The sequence below is a fragment of the Archocentrus centrarchus genome, chromosome 11 (assembly GCF_007364275.1).
Source record: "Archocentrus centrarchus isolate MPI-CPG fArcCen1 chromosome 11, fArcCen1, whole genome shotgun sequence".
Lineage (NCBI taxonomy): Eukaryota > Metazoa > Chordata > Actinopteri > Cichliformes > Cichlidae > Archocentrus > Archocentrus centrarchus.
The window spans coordinates 22,311,320-22,331,062 of record NC_044356.1 but is presented as its reverse complement, the minus strand read 5'-3'; the positions used below and the strand labels follow the sequence as shown (position 1 = coordinate 22,331,062).

At 42.4% G+C, this 19,743-nt stretch overlaps 1 protein-coding gene across 1 annotated transcript; it reads left to right on the top strand.

Annotated features, from left to right (window-relative positions):
* The first annotated feature begins 3,514 nt into the window (after positions 1 to 3,514).
* jazf1a (JAZF zinc finger 1a) lies at positions 3,515 to 17,594 on the top strand. Its single transcript, XM_030741286.1, is given in 6 exon segments — positions 3,515 to 3,734; positions 3,736 to 3,802; positions 11,191 to 11,263; positions 14,035 to 14,231; positions 15,462 to 15,631; positions 17,033 to 17,594. Coding segments are annotated over 6 exon segments (732 nt in total). The 5' UTR covers positions 3,515 to 3,686; the 3' UTR covers positions 17,210 to 17,594.
* The last annotated feature ends 2,149 nt before the right edge of the window (positions 17,595 to 19,743 follow it).

Below are 19,743 nucleotides of genomic sequence, written 5' to 3'. Positions count from 1 at the left end.
TGTGATGATGTCCTACTCTGTGTTTTGAGCTCCTCTCCCCCATGTGAACATGAGTCACGGAGTTTTGTTTTTCAGTGAAGATAAGGGATGTTTTACAGCAGATGTACGTGCTCGTGAAGAGTGCACGGTCAGACTAAAACTGTATGACGGCAGCCAGGAAGTCTCTGGCTGGTGCCCCGGAGCAGACAATGCCAGTGAGATTACAGCTACCTCCATAACTCAGGGGCTCTACCGGCCATTACCATCTGGCATCTTCACCCCGGCTTGGCTTTTAACAACCAGTCTGGGAGCTTTAGAGAGCTGCCTGCTCAGAGCCTGATGTCACCCTGTCTGAAAAAAATACGATGTTTCAGGTTAAAGGTAAAACAGTCTTACTGACCTCCATCTCCACCTTGCTTAATCCTCACTTTGGCTACATTGCACATCTGGCTTTGCTGGCAAAATCTATTGATTGTGATGCATGTGATTCCAGGCTATTCCTATTTGGTACACTTAAAAAAATAGCTAACCGGTAACAGATACTTTAAAGTGCATCCAAGTATGCAAGTTGCAGAGATCTGATTATGTAATGAAGTGAGTTAAATTTACATGTAACCCAGCCCCTCACATGTAGGTCAACATACCGTAGGAACAGACCCCTAGTGTGTGTGTGTGGTGTGTGTGTGTTGTGTGTGTGTTATGTGCATATTTGGTTTACAAACTCTGTTGTGTGTTAATCGCCACACTTGTTGCGCTGTTCATTTCCAGAAAAAAAAAAGAATAAAAAGAGGAGTTGATAATTCCAAATCCCAAACTGTAACTTAAGATTCTGCCACCACCCTCAGACCTCACATCAGGTGATGTCATGCACCATAAACTCTCCCCGTGTATCTCCCTTTCTCCCTCGCCATTTTCACAACACATGCTACCACTTCTCATTTGCGTAATGGTGTTGGGAACTGCGTCACTGTCGCAGTTCTGATACACCATGTGTGTGTAATGATGTGTTTTATGCCGAGTGTGTTTCTGCGTTCTTGTGTGTAAGAGAGAACATCTGTGTTAGGATGATGAGGTCACCAAATTCATGTACTGTACATGTGTGTATGCGTCCGCACTGGTGACGCCACTGTCTTTGGCGTGTTTGTATCCAAAGGGTGGTTGTAGGGGAGAATCGAAGTGTATTTCATATTTTGTGTGTGAGTTACTACTGCGTCTCATATGGTTGGGTAGACAGAGAGCAGTCAGGAAAAGAAAAAGCGCGTTCCCGGGTCTTAAGGTTGTTTGCTGAAGTCACTGGCCAGGTTTATGACAGTCCATTTAACGCTCGATTAACAGGTCCAACACAGGCCAGCCGGCTCTGGTTAGCCAACCCCAGTGATTTAAGGACATTCTCCTCTCTCTGGGAGCTGCACACATACACAAAGCTACATGGTACTCCTCTCATCACTGAGCCCATTATAGGGTAACATTAATCACTAAACTTTATGGATGTCATAGATTCTGTTGTCAAAGGCTTATGCATATCATTATACATACACACACCTTGCATGTTGTCGTCTTTTGAAGCACCTTCAAACCAAAGCGCTGACATGGTATTGAAACATATAAGGTGCTGGCTTCAGTCCATGATGTGACTTTAAGTGAATCAGTTCTGTTAAAGCTAAATAACAAGGCAAGGGAGGTATTTTTAAAGCACATTTTATACACATTTTAAAGGGATTACGTATAGCATAAAATACATTAAAAAAAGAAATACAGCAGTCATGCACACTGAGCACACTGCTAAAGTAAATACTTGGAGACAGGTATTTACCATTATGAAGACATAAAAAAGTCAGAATATATTCTCATTATAATTTATTCAGGTTCCGTCTGATTCCAGATGATTCTGTTCACCAGAAGCAAATATAATAGCTTCTATAACCTTTTATGTTTTTCAAAATACTGCAAGACAAAGTAATGGTTAAAAAGATCTCCTGAGTGTCTGTGTGTGCACCATTACATTTTTTTTTGCAGCTCTAATAGGCAAACTGTATGTCAAAGAGTTTTGCTGCTCTATATCAATATGTTACAAAATACAAATATATTTGTATGGGATAATTTGGACACATGATGCTTAGAGGCAGTCTGAAATTTGAATATCTGACTTACAAAATAAATACACACAAACTGTGCCATTTAAAAAGTTTGGCACTGATCGTGTGAAGCATAAACTTCTCACAAGTATAAATAGAAACTGAAGTTTGTTTTTATGATCTTGCGTTATTGTCTTTGTTGACTTGCAGACTTGTAGACTCATAAAAAACTCTTAAAACCATAACTGTGATATTTCAGATGTCGCTCTCTCTTTGTGTTTCACAGTAGGGATTGCACTGGTCAGCACAAAAAAGTTGAGAAGGAGGCAACGAAAGACAAGGAAAGTCGTGGTACTAAAAAGAAGTAGCTGGGGAAACAATTTGCAACTAATTAGGTTAACTGGCAACAGGTCAGTGACATGAGTGGGTATTAAAAAAAACACCTTAGAGAGGCAGAGTTTCTCAGAATGGTCCAGATGGGCAGAGGTTCACCAATCTGCAAAAAACTGTGTCTACAAATTATGGAAAAAATGTCACAATAATGTTCCCAGTGTAAAATCGTTAAGACTTTAAATATCTCATCATCTAACAGTACATAATAGCATCAAAAGATTAGAAAATCTGGAGAAATCTCTTTGCGCAAGGAACAAGGCTGAAAATACTGACTGTCCAAAAACAGGGATAATTCTGTCATGGAATCACTGCATGAAATCAGCGCTTAGTTCCAAAGCCTGCATCTCTGATGGTATTGGGGTAGGGGGGGTGGGGTGGGGTGGTGCATCAGTGACTATGGAATTTGCAGCTTGCACATCTGGAAAGACACCATCAGTGCTGAATGGTTTTAGAGCAACATATGTGACTTCATATTTCACCAAGATAATGCAGAACTGCATACTGCATCTATTACAACATTCCTCTCCCCAAAGTACAGCAACCGCTCACCTCAATAGTCCAGACTTTTTCGAGAGGTGTTGCTACCATCAAATTCAAATGAGCTATTACGTTTTCTTAAAATTGTATATTTTCTCAATGTATATATAATATGTTTTATGTGTTCAACTATGAATAAAATATGGGTTTATGAAATTTACAAATCATTGCATCCTGTTTTTATTTACATTTTACACAGTTTTTTTGGAATTGGGATTGTATTCTTCTATATACATTTGGGGCAAACAGTAAATTTCCAGCTACTATAAGGTCTTATAAAAATCTACCGTAAAAGAGAGCGAAATCAGACTGTTTTCTTTTGCTCTACCTGTGTGGTTGGCATAATGTGTATGTAACGCATGCATATATGCCCAGATTTGACTTGTGATTTGTGGCATCATTCCGCAGTCAGTGCGGGGCTCACACATGATACCAACAGGTAGGCAGGTCGTGACGTATGCCACCAACCACCCTTCCTCCTCCTCCTCCTCCCTCCTCCTCTCACCGCCCCCTCCGTCGCGCCTGCCTCCCAGCTGCGTTCGCCGCTGTCCTGTCTGGCTGCCCGGTGTCTGCTCCGCTGCTCCGCTGCTCTACCCCCGCTCCTACCCCGGACCCGAAGCCTCTACCTCCTCGTTCACCACCCCCGGCTCCCGGACCTCCCCACCCCCCTCTCCGCCCGGTGAATGCACCAGCGCCGTAAACATGACGGGCATCGCCGCTGCTTCGTTCTTCTCCAATTCCTGCAGGTTCGGGGGGCTGCGGTCTCCAGTTTGAGTCTCTCGCCGAGCTCATCGTCCACATCGAGGACAATCACATCGGTGAGTGGGGGCCAGAGGGGGAGAGGGAACTAGACAGCTAGCTGGTACTAGCTAGCCCCCCCACCACCACCACCTCCCCCCTCTCCCCTCTAGCTAGCTAGCTAAACGCAGATAGGCTCAGCTCTGCATTCCGCTATTCCTGCTTCTCGCTCTCCGTCGAGGCTCGTCGGAGTGGGAGTTATTATCAACTTGGACTTTTATATTTTTCTTTGGGGGGGACTGCACTTTCTGTGATATTCGCGGCCGGCTTGTTTATTTTGAATCAGCTAAGGTAGTTACCTTTGCAGCGGTAACTCGATAAGGAGGGCCGCGTAGGTCTCATAGGTGGAACTAGCATCCCGACCAGACAGCGGTTTTACAGCTAGCGTTGCTGAGGAGTGTTTACATTTCCAGGCCTGTCGCAGTGCAGCCGTGGCTCCCCTTCGCACGTCTTGTGTATTTGAGCTGCAGAAAGTCTTGACTGTCACGTTTCTGAAGGCATCACATTTTCCTCTCCTCCTCCATATTTTTGGTATCTAATTCCCAACCGGCACTCCATCAGCTGAAGTTGTGGCAGACGTGCAGCGACATAATCAGATTTTCTTCCACAAGTACAAGCTTCGACTTGTTGCACCCATTATTAGATTTTGATCTGACAGTAAACACTGATGACTGTCCCCTGCCACGTATAAATAGAGTAGTAATCAGTTTACCCACCATTTAACATAAGCACAAAAACAGTTGCAGAGGAACACTCTGGTTTAGACCGAAATATGTATTTTCTTTTTAATTAAGTGGTAATTGGAACAGTCAGTAACTTATATTTTAGCAGCAATGCATGTGGATTCTCAAAATGAAAGAAAAATTGATGTGTTAAGTGCATTGTTGAGCTAATAAAATGCAGAAATGCCTGTCTTTGCATGCACATTAACTAAAATATAAATAAAGTCATTAGCATTTTTGATAAGGGAGTGCCTTCCTCCTATTGCCTGGAGACGGATTTAAAGAACAGAATAAACTGTCATTTCTACCTAAACACAGCATAATGCTTCCTGGTAGATTAAACTATAATCCACCATAAGAGATAGACTATAGATGCATTTAGGCACCTCTGAATCACTCAGTAATCTGATGTTGGCTAATCATTATTTGTGGCGTGTATCCATCCTCATGAGGCTGTGTGAAGGGAGGGAGCGATGGGGTTACATAGATGCTTCACTGAGCCAGTCTCCATGGCAACTGGCGGTCCCTAAAGGGGTCAGGGGCAGTATACTGGCTGAGTTATTGCACACCTGCTGTCTCTCTGACAAAGAGCGGTGTCGAGCAACCAGCTGTGTAGAGGACACCCAACGTGAACAGGAGTGATGTAGCTGGTGTGGTGACTTAGGAGCAGGGTGGGTTGCTCTTTATCTTACCCGTATGCTCTGTGGATCACTTCCAAATAAACTCAAGAGTGGGAGAAATCAAAGACTGTATCCCTACAGAAATGCAGGGGATTAATTTAGCTTTCCCAGTCCAACAACCCAGACACCACAGACACTGAGTGATGTATGCCCCATCTGGCTCTTAGCCTGACCTTTGACCCTAACTGTCAGATGAGCAGAATGGCAGTTTACCAGTCAGATATCCTGGATTAATGAATTGCCCCCGTGTCGCTTTATACCACGGCTGGTTATCAGGGGTACCACAGATATAAAGAGTCTAATCAATAGTGCTTTCAGATCAGTTACCACAGGGATTAGAGTGACACATAGAGGGGATTGCTGGGAGAGTGTGGGGGGTAGGGAGGCGAGTGGCATTTGGCTTTGACTTCCCTTTTGGTTTTGAATTAATGCAGGGGGATGTGATCAATAATCAATCAAAGGATGAGCCAATTTGATCCTCCTAACTTCAGACAAGTCTTTTCAGGGTTCAGAGATGACACATTGCCATAATCATGCTCGTTCTTCCAGTGTATCAAAAAGCTTGTGATACGTGATGTTAGTAATGGTAAAAAGTGAGTCAGTGGGACTCAAGTCAGGCGTGGAAAATCCTTGTAGGCCTCTGCTGGAAACATTTAGTTTTTGCTGCAGGCTGTGCTGCCCTCTTGTGGTTGTGCCACTCGTGTGCTACATGGCCAGAGCACTCCAATTTTCTGCCTCAGGTTTGGACCACTGTTCAACTCCCATTATCTTGTGCATCTTTTTTTTGGATCTCTGCCTCGTCTGACACACAATAACTGGCAGCAAGCAGACCAGATGAGCGTGTCGTGATCCTATCCGTGAGAAACCTGGCTAATGTGTGGGTCTTCAACGCTGATCTCATCCTAGAATAAAGGGTAGCATTCTACCAATGACATGCCCACACTGTTTAGATTACAGCTGAATGCCATAAGGAAGTGGGGTTAGGTGGATTGGGTTTAGTGTGGTAGTTTTGTTGTGCTGGGAGTGTAGGTAAGGTCTGAGGAATGTCATGATGTCATGCTTCTCTGCCTGCGTGCACGGCGGAGGCATTCTCACCTGCACAAGCACGTACCTGCCCCTTACCTCAGCAAAAAGGAACAGGGAGGGGGGGGGGGAATAGAGATTAAAAGTGGGGAAAGAGATTTGAAAGAGAAGGTTATGAAAGTCAAAATATGGGTGTGAGCTCAGTACAGGGAAATCCCAAATAGACCAGCGTTCTTTGGACAGACTACATGAATCCCTTTTTTTTTTGTCAGCATTTGGAGTTAAAGTTTGAGCTTCAAGTTGAAGAATGCTGATAATTAGTTTGCAGTGAATTTTAACAATGTTCCTTATTGAATACAGATATAATTTTGTTGCGTTTGTTTCTTTGATCTTGCAGGCAGGCAAACATTGAAAATTGTTTGAGTAGTTTTTTTTTTCAACAAAATGCAAACTTACTGTGTTTCAGCATCTTTGAGGATGTGTAGATTATTCTCTTTTAGTTGTATGTGAGAGTAAGATGAATATCTCAGATATAACACAATATTTGCCAATAAGTCATGTGCTGAGAAGGTAATTGATCAGTAGACAGTATTTTTTTCTTTGCATTTTTATTTGACATTGTAATTATTTTTTGGGGACATTGTTTCTATGTTAGACTGATCATTTCAGCTATGTGTGTGATTTTTATCCTTTTTTTTTTTTTTTTTTTTTGCATTGAAGGATTTTAGCTGTTTGTTCATTTTTTTTAGTTGTCAGGTTGTTTCCCATCCCACTCCTCACAGAGGTGTGAGAAGGGAAGGGGTGCATGTTTGTGCATGTGAGAGACTGTGTTCACTGTACTTCCTGTATGACCTGTCGGAGTGTAGCGAAGTAGTTACTGGATTGGCATCCCAAACTGGAAACTGCAGACCCTCTCTTTTAGCTGTACACACACACACACACACGCACACGCACAGTCACACACTCTGTCTTTCGGAAGTCGCACGGTCTGAGTGCTCCACCAAGCACTGGGAAGCATAATTACAGAGAAGTTTGCCTTTCTCTCCACCCACATCCCCCTCTCTCTGCTCCCATTCCTCCTCCTCTCTTCTCCTCTCCTTTCCCTCCATCCGGTTGCCTGCTGCTTTAGAAACACGTTAAAAATGCTCTCCGAGGCTTAATTAGCAGGCTGCATAACAAGCTATGCATTCTTGGCCTGGTTTCAGCACATACACACGTAAAGAGACAGACCTGTACACAGTGGGCTTGTGCATGTGAGCACATGCAAACAGAGTGTGTTCAGCAGGTGGCAGCAGTGTGCTTTTTGCAAGAGAGGGACGTGTGTGTGTGTGTGTTGTGAAATGAGTGGCTGTTGTTTGGTCACAGCTTTTAATAACAAGGGTATTTACACGCTGGTGATAGATTGAAACAAATCAGACATGTGGCAGACATGCATTGAATTATATACATACACATTAGCAGCTAAAATACTGCAAGTTTAAAATTGGAAGCTTTGGGATTCAGTAAGCAAAAATTAATATATATGTATGTAGCTTACTGGATGTGCTTGTGCAGGTCTTCCTCCGGCTGTAGCAGCAGGATCAGCAGCATGTTCGCTTTTTGTCTAGCTTGGCGAGTGGAAGTTGTAAAACCGGCTAATATTTACTGCAGTTCTCGCTCTCTGCACCTGGCTTACTCCATTTCCACCAACACCCCTCCCCCTTCTCTACACACACTTACCTCATCCACAGTCCTCGGCTCCTTGAACATCCCAAGTTATTAACTCTGGCATTTTTTTCCTCTCACATTTGTACCATTCTGACATTTAACTGCCTTCAGCTGATGTTTCTATCCGCATCTGAGTCTGTCCTCACCTGCTGCTATATACTGTAAGAAAATTGTGGAATTGGCAGAATTTCTGCATTGATTACTTATAAAATGTGGCCTGATCTGTATTTGAGTGACAATTATAGACAAAGATAGTCAGACTCAGTTAAAAACACAAACAGGTGTTTTTCCTGTCTGTATTGAACACACTGATCACTCACAGTATAGGCTGATTAAAGTAAATTAACTTTAAAATGTTAAGTAACTTTAAAATTAAGTGACACAGTGAAGAGGGGGAATTTTAGACCACTCCTCACTATATAACTCTTGATTGGTCAGATAAGGTCTTGGTCTTGATAAGGTCACTGACTTGGCCGTTAAAACACTTAGAGTTCCTTTTTTTTTTTTTTAACCATTGTTGGTTTACTCGTGTCCTTCGGGTCATTGTGTTGTTGCCCCTCTCCTAAGCTTCAGTTCTGACACTCTGCTGTAAAATGTTTCGATACAGTTTTGAATTCATCATTCGTTTAATGATTGACATCAAGGCTGTGATGTGGCAAATCAGCTGGAAACCATGATGCTTCCTCCACCATGCTGGACTGTTACAGTTTTTTGGTGTTGGTGTGCACACATCTGCCTACAAGATATTGCCAACTTTTCTTCTGCAAATGTGACACTTTTTTGAAGGGGGAGAGAGGCAGTGGTGGGTGTCCTGCTATTAAGTCATTTTTCTGGTAGACATAAATCAAGATTGTAGTTGTAGAGATTTCTGCAGGTGTTTTGCTGTCACCCCTGGGTTGTGTTTTCACGTCTTTGATGTAGGTGTGACATTTGCAAGACACCCACTCTCAGGTTTGAGGAGCTCTGTAGCGCTTTTTCTTGTGAGGTCTCCAGACTAGAGGTGGGAAAATTAATTGCCCACCCCTAGTTCAGACAAGCCAGTCATTCTTGAGATGAGCAGACTACATTAGAACAGGCTTAATTTGGGGGAAATCTCCATCTGCTTCCCAGACTTCCAATCCTATCTCTTTAGTTGGAACACCTGACTTCCAGTAGCTGTCGGAAAAGTTGGTACTCTTACTGTTTTTCTAGTTTGGACTGTGAATAATTACTCAGTGTGTTCAATAAAGGCACAAAAAGTGCAAGTGTTTGCTCATTATTAGTACAGTCTGACCAGTTCAGGATTTTTAAGACTGATATTTGGTGATCTAAAAATCTGCTAATCCGATGTATTGGCTGGACAGATTTCCATAATGTTTATTATGTGTAGCTATTTATTTACTATGCAGCATCAACAACTCATGATATGGTTGAAGTGTTTTTCCTGTCTCTTCTTCTGCTATTAGTGGCCAGTAATATCGGCCTGCCAATAAACCAGTTAGACTCTAGTTATTAGTTTAGTTTGATTTTTGTTTGTTTTAAATTGGGATATTTTATGATTTATAAGGATCATTGAATTTCTGGTAATTCCAAAAGGTTCACAAAGTTTTCCTTGCAACTATAGAAGTTTGACTCAGATTCAATATTTTAAAAAGATAGCATGAATTAGTTGATCATTAAAAACTTGTCACGGCCACTGCTTCTCAGAAGTGTGTTGCATATTGAATATTGGCTGGACATGGACAAAACAAGTAATGTGAAGATGCCACTGTGGGCTCTTCGATTTTTTTAAATTTTTTTTTAACTCTTTTGGTAAAATCCACATTCACACTATAACGTTCTAATTTTATTTTCCATCTAAATATCCTAAGCCAAACTCATTAGTCATTCCTGCTTTGTTTTATCTCAGTGCACATATAGATTTTGTTTTACTAGATTTCCTCCAGTGTTGTTTAGCCTACTTAGTGGTTTCAAAAAGGTCAGACTTAAAGATGCTGCTATCTCTCACTGAAAACATGCCTTGCAACTTAGTGATGTAGGTTTAGCTGTGTGCTTGTGTATGTTTGTGCATGCTTATGCGTGCACGGAGAGCTGTGGTCTCTACATCTGAGCAGCAGGTAGGATTATTAAGGCTCAGCTATAAAAGACTGTCAGAGACCACCTCTGCAGACCACCTGGGTACATACTCTTGCTACCCTTGTTCCCTTTTGCCTAGTACTTTTATTCTGAAAGTCACATGTACAGGACTTAGTTTTGTATAGCAGCAGCAGATGAAGTGAGCATTTTTTTTTCTTTCTGGGTTGTTTTCTTGTTTGCTGGTCTCCTTAGTGTTCCTCCTGCACGGTGGGAAGTCTGCATTCTTTGTTTAATTATGAGGTGTGAAAGCCTGAAAACCGAAGAGCCGAGAAGGCCAACACACACACACACACACACACACACACACACACACACACACACACACACACACACACACACACACACACACACGCACACACACACACACACACAAACTTGGGATCAGTTGGAAGCATCCAGGAGTGTGTTGTTAATTTTTACACAGAGATGATCCAGTCCTTGGATCTAAATTGAAATACATCTGCTAGCTATTAAATATGCTGCTGCAATTATGCCTGCTTGTGCGTACACTCACGCAGACATAGATGGCTTGGCTTAAGTCTACTGTTTTTTTTTGTTTGTTTTGTTTTTTGTTTTTTAAGCTCTTTCTGAACATTCCTGCGTTGAACACTTGATGGCACTGGTAGTTCACAGATGTAACCCACCCGTAGTGTTTTCATGGACACTTGCTCCTGTTTTCCTGGGGGTGGGAGATGGGACTTTGAAGTACACACGGCTTGCCTGGGGCAGTGGAAGTTGCCAACTGTAGCGTTACTGACTTAGCAAGTCATCTGGAAAAAGCCTGTGTGTACTCCTCGACTCATACACTGTGTACATTCATCACATCCTTTACTCTCAAGTAATTTTTTTCTTTACCACATCCCCCCTCCGGCAACGATTAAGCAGTCTTGGGTCACTTCAGCAAAGGCATTGGTTGTAAATTAGATCGGGCTTGGTTCTGGTGTAATAACGTGCCGTTTATGAAAGTATCTGAAATTTATCTGCAGGGTGCCACACATTAAGACTAATACAGTGAACGCAGTGTGAGACACATCTAGTAATCTATCAGCCTGTCTGGCAGAAAGAATACATGTGTGAGTCAGCTACATACTTGGAGTATTCACAGAACATTTTCCCTCCACAGGGAGCGGTGATTAATCTGAATGTCTCCTTCTCTCTTAGACACTGATCCGAGGGTTCTGGAGAAGCAGGAGCAACAGCAGCCCACTTACCTGGCCCTAAGCTACATCAACAGGTAATGCGCACACAATCGCACTCATTCACACACACTCAAAAGCGTCTGTCTACAGAGGGCACCATTGTTCCACCAGTGAAAGTTTATGTGCGTGTGAGTGTGTGTATATGTGGCTTGCGGAGAACATCTCCAATGACTGACTTTTCCCATACCCACAGCAGTGACTCATCCCCAGACCAGCACAGAAAACCACACAAGACAATCACTTCTGACTCCCTGTGCAGCCAGAGGATTACGGCATGTGTGTGTTTGTGTGTGGTGAACCGATATGTCACGTCCCACTAAATGCCTCGTTAAATCCCTACAAGATGTAACACTGAGAGAGATAATGGTGGAATGAAAGAGAGAGGTTTTGTTTTCTGTGATAATTGTTCAAGTGGCGAGGCTGTAAATGTCATTTGTATTTACTGTACATGTTTTGACAGAATATTTAAGGGGCGAGTTCATTCAGCAGCTCGGCTGTGTCTTGTCACACCACGGACCTTCCCATAGTAACAGTTATATTATCATAACACCGCATGTTAGAAAGCTCAAATCAGGATATGAAGCAGTATTTAAAAAAAGAATTATAAATAATAATAAATTAAATAGGGTTTTATTAAGGCAGCGATTCCCAGCCGAGGTTACGAGTATCCCCAGGGGGTACTTTTGCAGTCGACAGAGGTAACAAGGATAGAAACTTACAGGCAAAGAATAAAAATATAAATAAATTTAATTAAATTTCATTTAAAAGCTGAATAAGCAGTACAAAGGCAGGCAGAAGAATGTATACACTGTTAAATGAAAAATTAGTAACAAGGGAATAATGGTTAATATGACTAGCTAATAGTTGAATTTGTTTAACACTTCTGAAACTGCCATAAGTATAAATAAGCTTTTTAATTTGTGTGCTAATAGTATGGATAAACAATTAAAGTAAGCAGTTGCAAAAAGAAGTTAAAGTCAGGAATTAAAAGTTGGAAATGATTCATTGAAACTGATAGCGAAAAGCATAGATTAACGATTGCAATAACTGGCTAATGGCAGGATAAACTGTTCAGTGGGCGTCTTCAAATTCAGGTGCTGCATCCTTCGAAGGGCCCGGCCTAAATAGGCCCGCTGAAAACACTGCAAAAGTTTATTTTGTGCAGGGTTCTAGCCAGCAGTTGATCGCCCGGCACTGCACCATGCTGAGGTCATCTTGCGCCGGGTCGAGAATTTCACTATTGGAACTCTTCTATCACTGCAATTTGCAATCTGCCACCGGGCACGGCCAGTTTTGTTCACAATGTGCACGCGCGAGCTCACAACGGCCCTGTTCACATTTGATTTTGCGGAGGCTACAGAAGGCAAAATGGCGACCAGCGTGAACGCGAGGGGGAAGAAAAGGAAAAAGGGAGCTCAAAGGACAATTTCGGGCCTCCTATTAAACATAAAATCCCCAGAGCTGTGAGAGGCCTTGTCATGCTGACAAAGTGATGATGGATATTTGAATGAAGGGAGTGCTTTTAGCAGCTGATCGGAAAAATATAACATCTGGATTATAATGTTTTTGTTGTGTACGCTTTTTACGTGAATTCTGCAAACCCATTAGTGGAAGGAAATGGCACTCAGGGACACGCTGAATGCGTGATATGTAAGTGTAACTGTTCTTGTTTATATGCAAAAAGAATTATCACTCTATCTAATAAGGCCTCAGTTAGAGTTCTGCATCAGTCCTACATATGTAACTAGAAATCCCCTCTGAACCCTACGCTGTAACATATGACGTGCCTCCATCTGTGGCTATACATCAGCTTAAAAAGTGTGTGAACTATTGTTTTGAGGTATAATTTCACCTAAGCACAAGCAAATTGTGAGTTGTTAGGCCTCAGTCGCACAGGCCTAGAGACCATTCGGAGACCCTTTGGCAAATTCTGGTTGCTAAGGTTTACGTCTACCATGCAAACTACAGGGAACGGTGGCAAATGGCTAAAGCAATCATTAGGAGGTTTTTGGTGCTGTGCTGTATACCTCTTTCCAACCATTTTCACAGTGACTGCCAGCAACCACTCATAACCAGATGGGGAATACTCATTTTTCCCAAGCGGATGGGAAAAATCCTCCTGGGAATTACATATCCTGTGGTTACATATGTAACCCACCGCAGTGTTTTCATGCACACTTGCTCCTGTTTTTGGAGGCTCAATAAGCAATACAAAGGCACCACATGTTAGAAAGCTCAAATCAGGATATGCCACAGTCACCAGTCTCTAGGCCTGTGTGACTGAGATGTATCAGAGAGAGGACAAAACTACAATTACCAAAGTTGTAATAAACTTAAAATATCTTTCAAATTAAGATGTTAAAAATGATAAAAAGTTATTATTTTATATATATATATATATATATATATATATATATATATATATATATATATATATATATATATATATATATATATATATATTTTTTTTTTTTTTTTTTTTTTTTTTTTTTTTTGTTTGTTTGTTTTGCACTATTGGCAGTTGGGATAGGCTCCAGCCCCTCGGCCATCCTGAATTGGATAAGTGGAAGAAAATCGATAAATGGATACATGGTAACATTTGTTTAACCAGCATTGTTTATATTTATAAGCTGTTCAAGCTGATGAGAGCATAGGTGTCACAAGGAGGTTTTGCATTAGATGCAGGGAGGAGATGTTTTCACTGATTTTAACAAGAAATTGGATTAATGGAGAGACCAAAACAGCTTTTAAGTGAATTCTGAACAATAACCTAATAAAATGATTTATTGATCTTGTGCAACATCAGGTTCATGACGGATGCAGCACGCCGGGAGCAGGAGACCATGAAGAAGAAGGCAACACCCAAGTTATCCCTGTCCATCACCGGCGGAGTGTCCAGGAACAGCACGGCCACGCCACCCCGCCACACCAGCGGTAACCTGACGCCTCCCGTCACGCCCCCCATCACCCCTTCCTCCTCATTCCGCAGCAGCACACCTACAGGTATGACGTGTGTGTGTGTGTGTCTGTGTGTGTGTTCAAATGTATGATTGAAAGGCAGAAAGATTAATTGCATTTATGTGTGATGGGAACGGAGATGTTGAAACTGACTAAGGCAATTTAACCCTGCTGACACTGAGAGAAAAAACATCGGAAGCATATTCATCAAATTCAGACAGCGCGCTGAAGAGCAAGTGAAGATATTTGTAACGCAAATGGAATGCAGCTGATTTCATAGCTGTCCAATGATTGCATAACAAAGTGAAAACTACAGAATACCTTCTAGGAGTGCACAAGCCTGCTCATCTTATATCCTGCAATGTCTCTGTAAACATTAACCATTATTATTGGATATGTTTGGACATTTTCATTGTAATAATTGCTCAGATTTGTAAATCGTAAGGAAAATCTGCTGCCAGAGTAGAAAGTGGATTAGCTTGAACTCAACCACTATATGCTGCAGTGTGTGTGTGTGTGTGTGTGTGTGTGTGTGTGTGTGTGTGTGTGTGTGTGTGTGTGTGTGCTGTTTGTGTCTTGGGTATGGTGGCTCCTGCAGTGAGCAGACCAGTCAACACTCTGCTAATTACATAGCAGCTGTCACGCTGTGTGTTCACATGGGGCCGTGTGTTGCACAGCTCAGAAGCAGATGTCCAATTCCAGCCCAAATGGTTCCAAACGTAGTGTTAGGTCTGGCCTTACACATCAGCATGGCTACACACACACACACATGCACACACCCCCCCCTTTCAACATGTGCCAGGGTGCCATCCATTTCCTCATGCTGAGGTGCAGCATTTCCTGTGAGATGGTGGGGGGTCAGTGGGCCTTTATGTGTGTGTGTGTGTGTGTGTGTGTGTTTCACTAATGTTGTGTGTGTTTGTGCGTGCATGCATGTGAGTGGAAAATGTTCTGCACTTAGCAAAGCACTTTTTCCAGGCTGAGCAATGGGGATCACTCCCACTTAATGATCTCTTTCTCAGTGCCAATCCCCACATTTTGACTCACGGAAGCACATTCACACCATTTCTGGCTTGTGTGCTTTCAGTGACATGTGGGCCGCTCATGCATCTGAGCAGGGACAGCATGCAGAGAAATGTATTAATAAAAAGTCACTTATCGTTTTCTGTTTCACAAATTCCCAAGGCGTTGCGTTCTCTTGGGGATGTCCCTGTCCATTTTTCAGCTGGGTTGACAAGTGTTTTTTTGTTCTGTGTGGCTCCATTATGCCTTTAGGCAGTGAGTATGATGAGGAGGAGGTAGACTACGAGGAGTCTGACAGCGATGAGTCGTGGACCACAGAAAGCGCCATCAGCTCTGAGTCCATCCTGAGCTCCATGTGCATGAATGGTGGCGAGGAAAAGCCGTTCGCCTGCCCTGTCCCTGGGTGTAAAAAGAGATACAAGGTAAGGCTGAACCTGAGGGTGGAACAGTCAGTTCGAGGAAAGCAGCCGAAGGACATGAGCTTTTACTTCAGAATATATCCACACTAGAGCTTTTGTGCGGGTATCACATGTGTTTGAAAAAGCACATTATAAATTCTGAGGGTGATTAATATTTTCTGCTTCACTTGATTTTTTTTCTTTTTACAGCTGGTAACAAAAACCTCATTCAACATTCTCACTGTCTGAGCTGCTTAACTAATAGACAGTGTGGGAACATTTCTCTCTAATACCCTTAAGACAAAAACAGCAGTGTGGGAAAAGCGACCTTTGGTGTTGAGGGGCATTCACAGAGGATGAGACTAACAGTGATATAACAACCAGACCCCACAGGATGTCAGTGAAATTCAACTTTGGTTAGGACAGTGGAGAGAAGACAAGAAAGCTAGGGAGAGAGACCAGGGGAAGACATGCAGTAAGTGGCCTGAGGGGGAGATTTGAATGCAGGCCTGTTGCAGGTATTGGGTTGCCTGCTCAACCCAGTGAGCTAAACCAGCACCTCTAACCAGTGATATTTAAAGTAGAAGGTCACATGTTGCATTTGGTTTTCAGCTCATCTGGCAGAAGGACCGATGAGCGCGTGTCATAGCGAAGCATCCATTCGTCCATCTGTCCATCTGTCTGTCTACTATTCACAAGAATCGCTACTCATCCTATAATATTGCTCAGACTTTAGTGAAACTTGTACACAATGGGTCTCCACCCAAATTGTGTTTAAGGTGGTGGCTCTGGTGGTGTAGTAGTTAACATGTTGGCCTTCCCTGCAAAAGATCTCCATTTTGAGAGCGAGAGGAGACACAAACCCAGCCTCAGGGGGTCTCAAGTGTGCTCCCAGTGCTGATCCGAAGCCCGGATAAATGGGAGGGTTGCGTGAGGAAGGGCATCCAGTGTCAAAACTTTAGCTCCTTGGAAAATAAGGGAGGACATGAAAGTACTCTAGTGAATTTTAATTCTGATTAGTTTATGCAATACATCCAACAAGAACAAAAATTAAAGAAACAGGTGGTGCACATGGGTTTTTCAGCTGTATACCTGATGATATAACTGAACTGCTACCAATCGGTTATTGGTTAAAAATATCTTGACATCTCCCAATGTTTAATCATCCCGAATGTTGCAAAAGCGGCGGTGGGTTGAAGTCGACTCACTGCGGCCTCTCTTATGTTGTGACATGTATTTAAAAAAACAAAACAAAGGTGGCTGAAGCATATGCATAGTAAAATGTATTTTCATTGGAATTCTGTCTGTAAAATCTGGAATAATGCTGTGGTGTTTTATAGATGCATGCTGTGTGTAATCAAAAGTGGTAATTGTAGCCCTTCTCCATTTTTCTTCCTCATTTCTGCATGCACCCTCTTTCTTCAGAATGTGAACGGTATCAAATACCACGCCAAGAACGGCCACCGCACACAGATTCGTGTGAGGAAACCCTTCAAGTGTCGCTGTGGCAAAAGCTACAAGACCTCACAGGGCCTGAGGCACCACACCATCAACTTCCACCCGCCCGTCTCCACCGAGATCCTTCGCAAGATTCAAGGCTAAGAGCCAGCGCTCACACCAATCAACTTCCCCTAAACGAAGTCCTGACTTTCCTTACCCATCCTACATACACTAAAGGATCAAGTGCATGCTTTAAGTTTTCTTTTTTCTTTTTTTTTAAATCATGATTTTGTTTGCATTACATTAGTATTTTTTTTTTCTATCCATGCTATATCACTTGTATTTTTTGGGAAACAAAAACTATCTTTGTAGTATTTTTATTGATGTACATTTGCACATTCGTATATACTATCACATTATTTTTTTCTATCGTTTGACTTACATAAGGTGCTAACTGTAAAAAACAACAGAAAGAAAAGACAAAAAAACAAATATGAAAGTTAAAAAAAAAAAAAAAAAAAAAAAAAAAAGGAGAAAAGACAGAGGTGTGAAACAGGAAGTGCAACCAAGCCCTGCCTTTCTCCCGCTCCGCTTTGAGCGGGATGAAGTTGACCTCTAGTCCTGATGTAAGCTCAGCGGTTGTTACACTCCTTTTCCGTTAGCTGCAGAGTCCAGCTGAGCTTAGATCTGTGCCTTCAGGGTCATTTGTGGGGGAGGGGGGCTGAAAGCGCTGGAGTTAAGTTATACTTTTAATAGATATATTGATATATAAACAATAGACAGATATGTATGTGTACATAAAAATATATAAAAGTATTCATGAGCATATACATAGTTACACTTTATTTTCAAGCTTTATTTTATATATTTTTGTCAGTGTTTTAGATTCAGTGTTTATTTTCTATGTATCAGTAAGTGTTCCTTTCATTCCTTATTTGCTGACGCGACCAGTCCTGTCACTTCGGAGGTCAAAGGTCGAACAGCTGGCTGACTTCAGAGTCAAAATTTTTTTTCTTAACACATTCTAGAGATTAAGAGCTAATACTCCTTTCAGTGTGACACCAATTTGTGTGTCATTTTATCGTTCATCACCTGGAGGACGTATTAGAACACGGCCCAATCCATATCTGCAGCGTACCTGCAGAAAGCCATCATCATCTCCAGCGTTCCTTCATTCACAGTGCCAGAGCTGCATTCCACACGCTTAGCCGCGAAAGTAGGTTAAGCGGCATACTGAATTCCAGTTGCCAAGATCTTTGTAGTTTTGTTTTTCCATGATCGTTGCCAACAGCTCTCCACTGCCAAACATTGACCATACCATGTGCCTGATGAGGGAGGGGGGGGTGGGGGGGGGGGGGGGGGGGGGGGGTGGGGGGGGGGGGGGGGGGGGGAGGTGGATGAGAAGAGGGTCGTAACGGTTCCACCCTGGAGGTCGCACCAAACGTGTGGCAGTGATTTTCTTATTCATTGCACCTCCAAAAAAAAAAAAAAAAACCAGTGCGGGGATGAGTGGATGTACATGAGCAGAATGTTTTTCACGCATGCTTTCTATGTCGTATTGAGACGTGTGAAAGAAGAGGGTGGATTTTGTATTGGAAAGAGATTACCATCTACAGCGTGTCGTTTTTGTGTGTGTGTGTGTGTGTTGTAGACAGCAGCATTCCAGTCTATTTTTTGTGTGTGAGTGAGAGATGTGTATGTTTTCAGCAGTATCCAAGTCATCACCCTAGAGAGTATTACTGTAATCTGTGTCTCATTGCTCGGATGTGTCATGTTTCTGTGCCTGGCTGCTGGTTCAACTCCTATGGAGCAGGATGGTTGGCTGGCTGGCTTGTTTCTCATTGCTCCCGACCGGGATTTCATCATTCTGAGCAAGAGTAGAGCGGCGCAGCACTTTGACTCGCCAAGACACATTTGTTTATTACGTCATTTCCCTCATTGTACAAAAAGTTTAGATTCCGCTCAAGGCTTGCAGCATAGGGTTTTTTTTTTTCTTTTTTCCCTCTGTTCGATTGGTACAGTGATTGCTGACATGCACACACCCTCCAGTCCTCCACTTTGGCAAAAGAGGATTTTTTTTTAATGACAGTGTTTTTATTAAAAGGCAGATTACAGGATCACCACACTAATGTACCCTCAGTAAGTGTGCTGCTACGCAAACAAGCACAAATGCATGCCTATTTTAAACCACCTCGAAACAGTTTCTTAGGACATCTGTGGAGCTGCTAGCCTGAGAGGATGGTAGAAGATGCTTCAGTGCAGCCTTCGAGCACAGGAGAGAACGTTCTCTGCTGGGACAGCCTGAAAGCTGAGCTGTCACACTTGTAAAAACAAAAAACATCCTTGCTTCAAACTTGGGAGGGCCACTTGCACATATGGGAGAGGAGGAGCGGAGGATGTGTGCTGGAGGGGGACGAGGGAGGAACTTCAGTATACTGTGTACAGTGAATGTATCGTAACGTGCGTCTGTTGTCAAGTGCTTTTAAATTATATTTTCGTATGTAACGTGGAGACCGATGTTTCCTTTTTGTATGGGGGGTACAACAGGTTCTGAGCAGAGTGACTTGTAAATGATGTCAAACTGTCTTTCTATATAAATAAAAAAAAAAAGCTGCTTAAATGTAAACAGGAAATGACTGAAAAAAAAGCAAAATAAAGTAAAAAGCTCCATATCTCAGACTCATGTTTGTTACTTA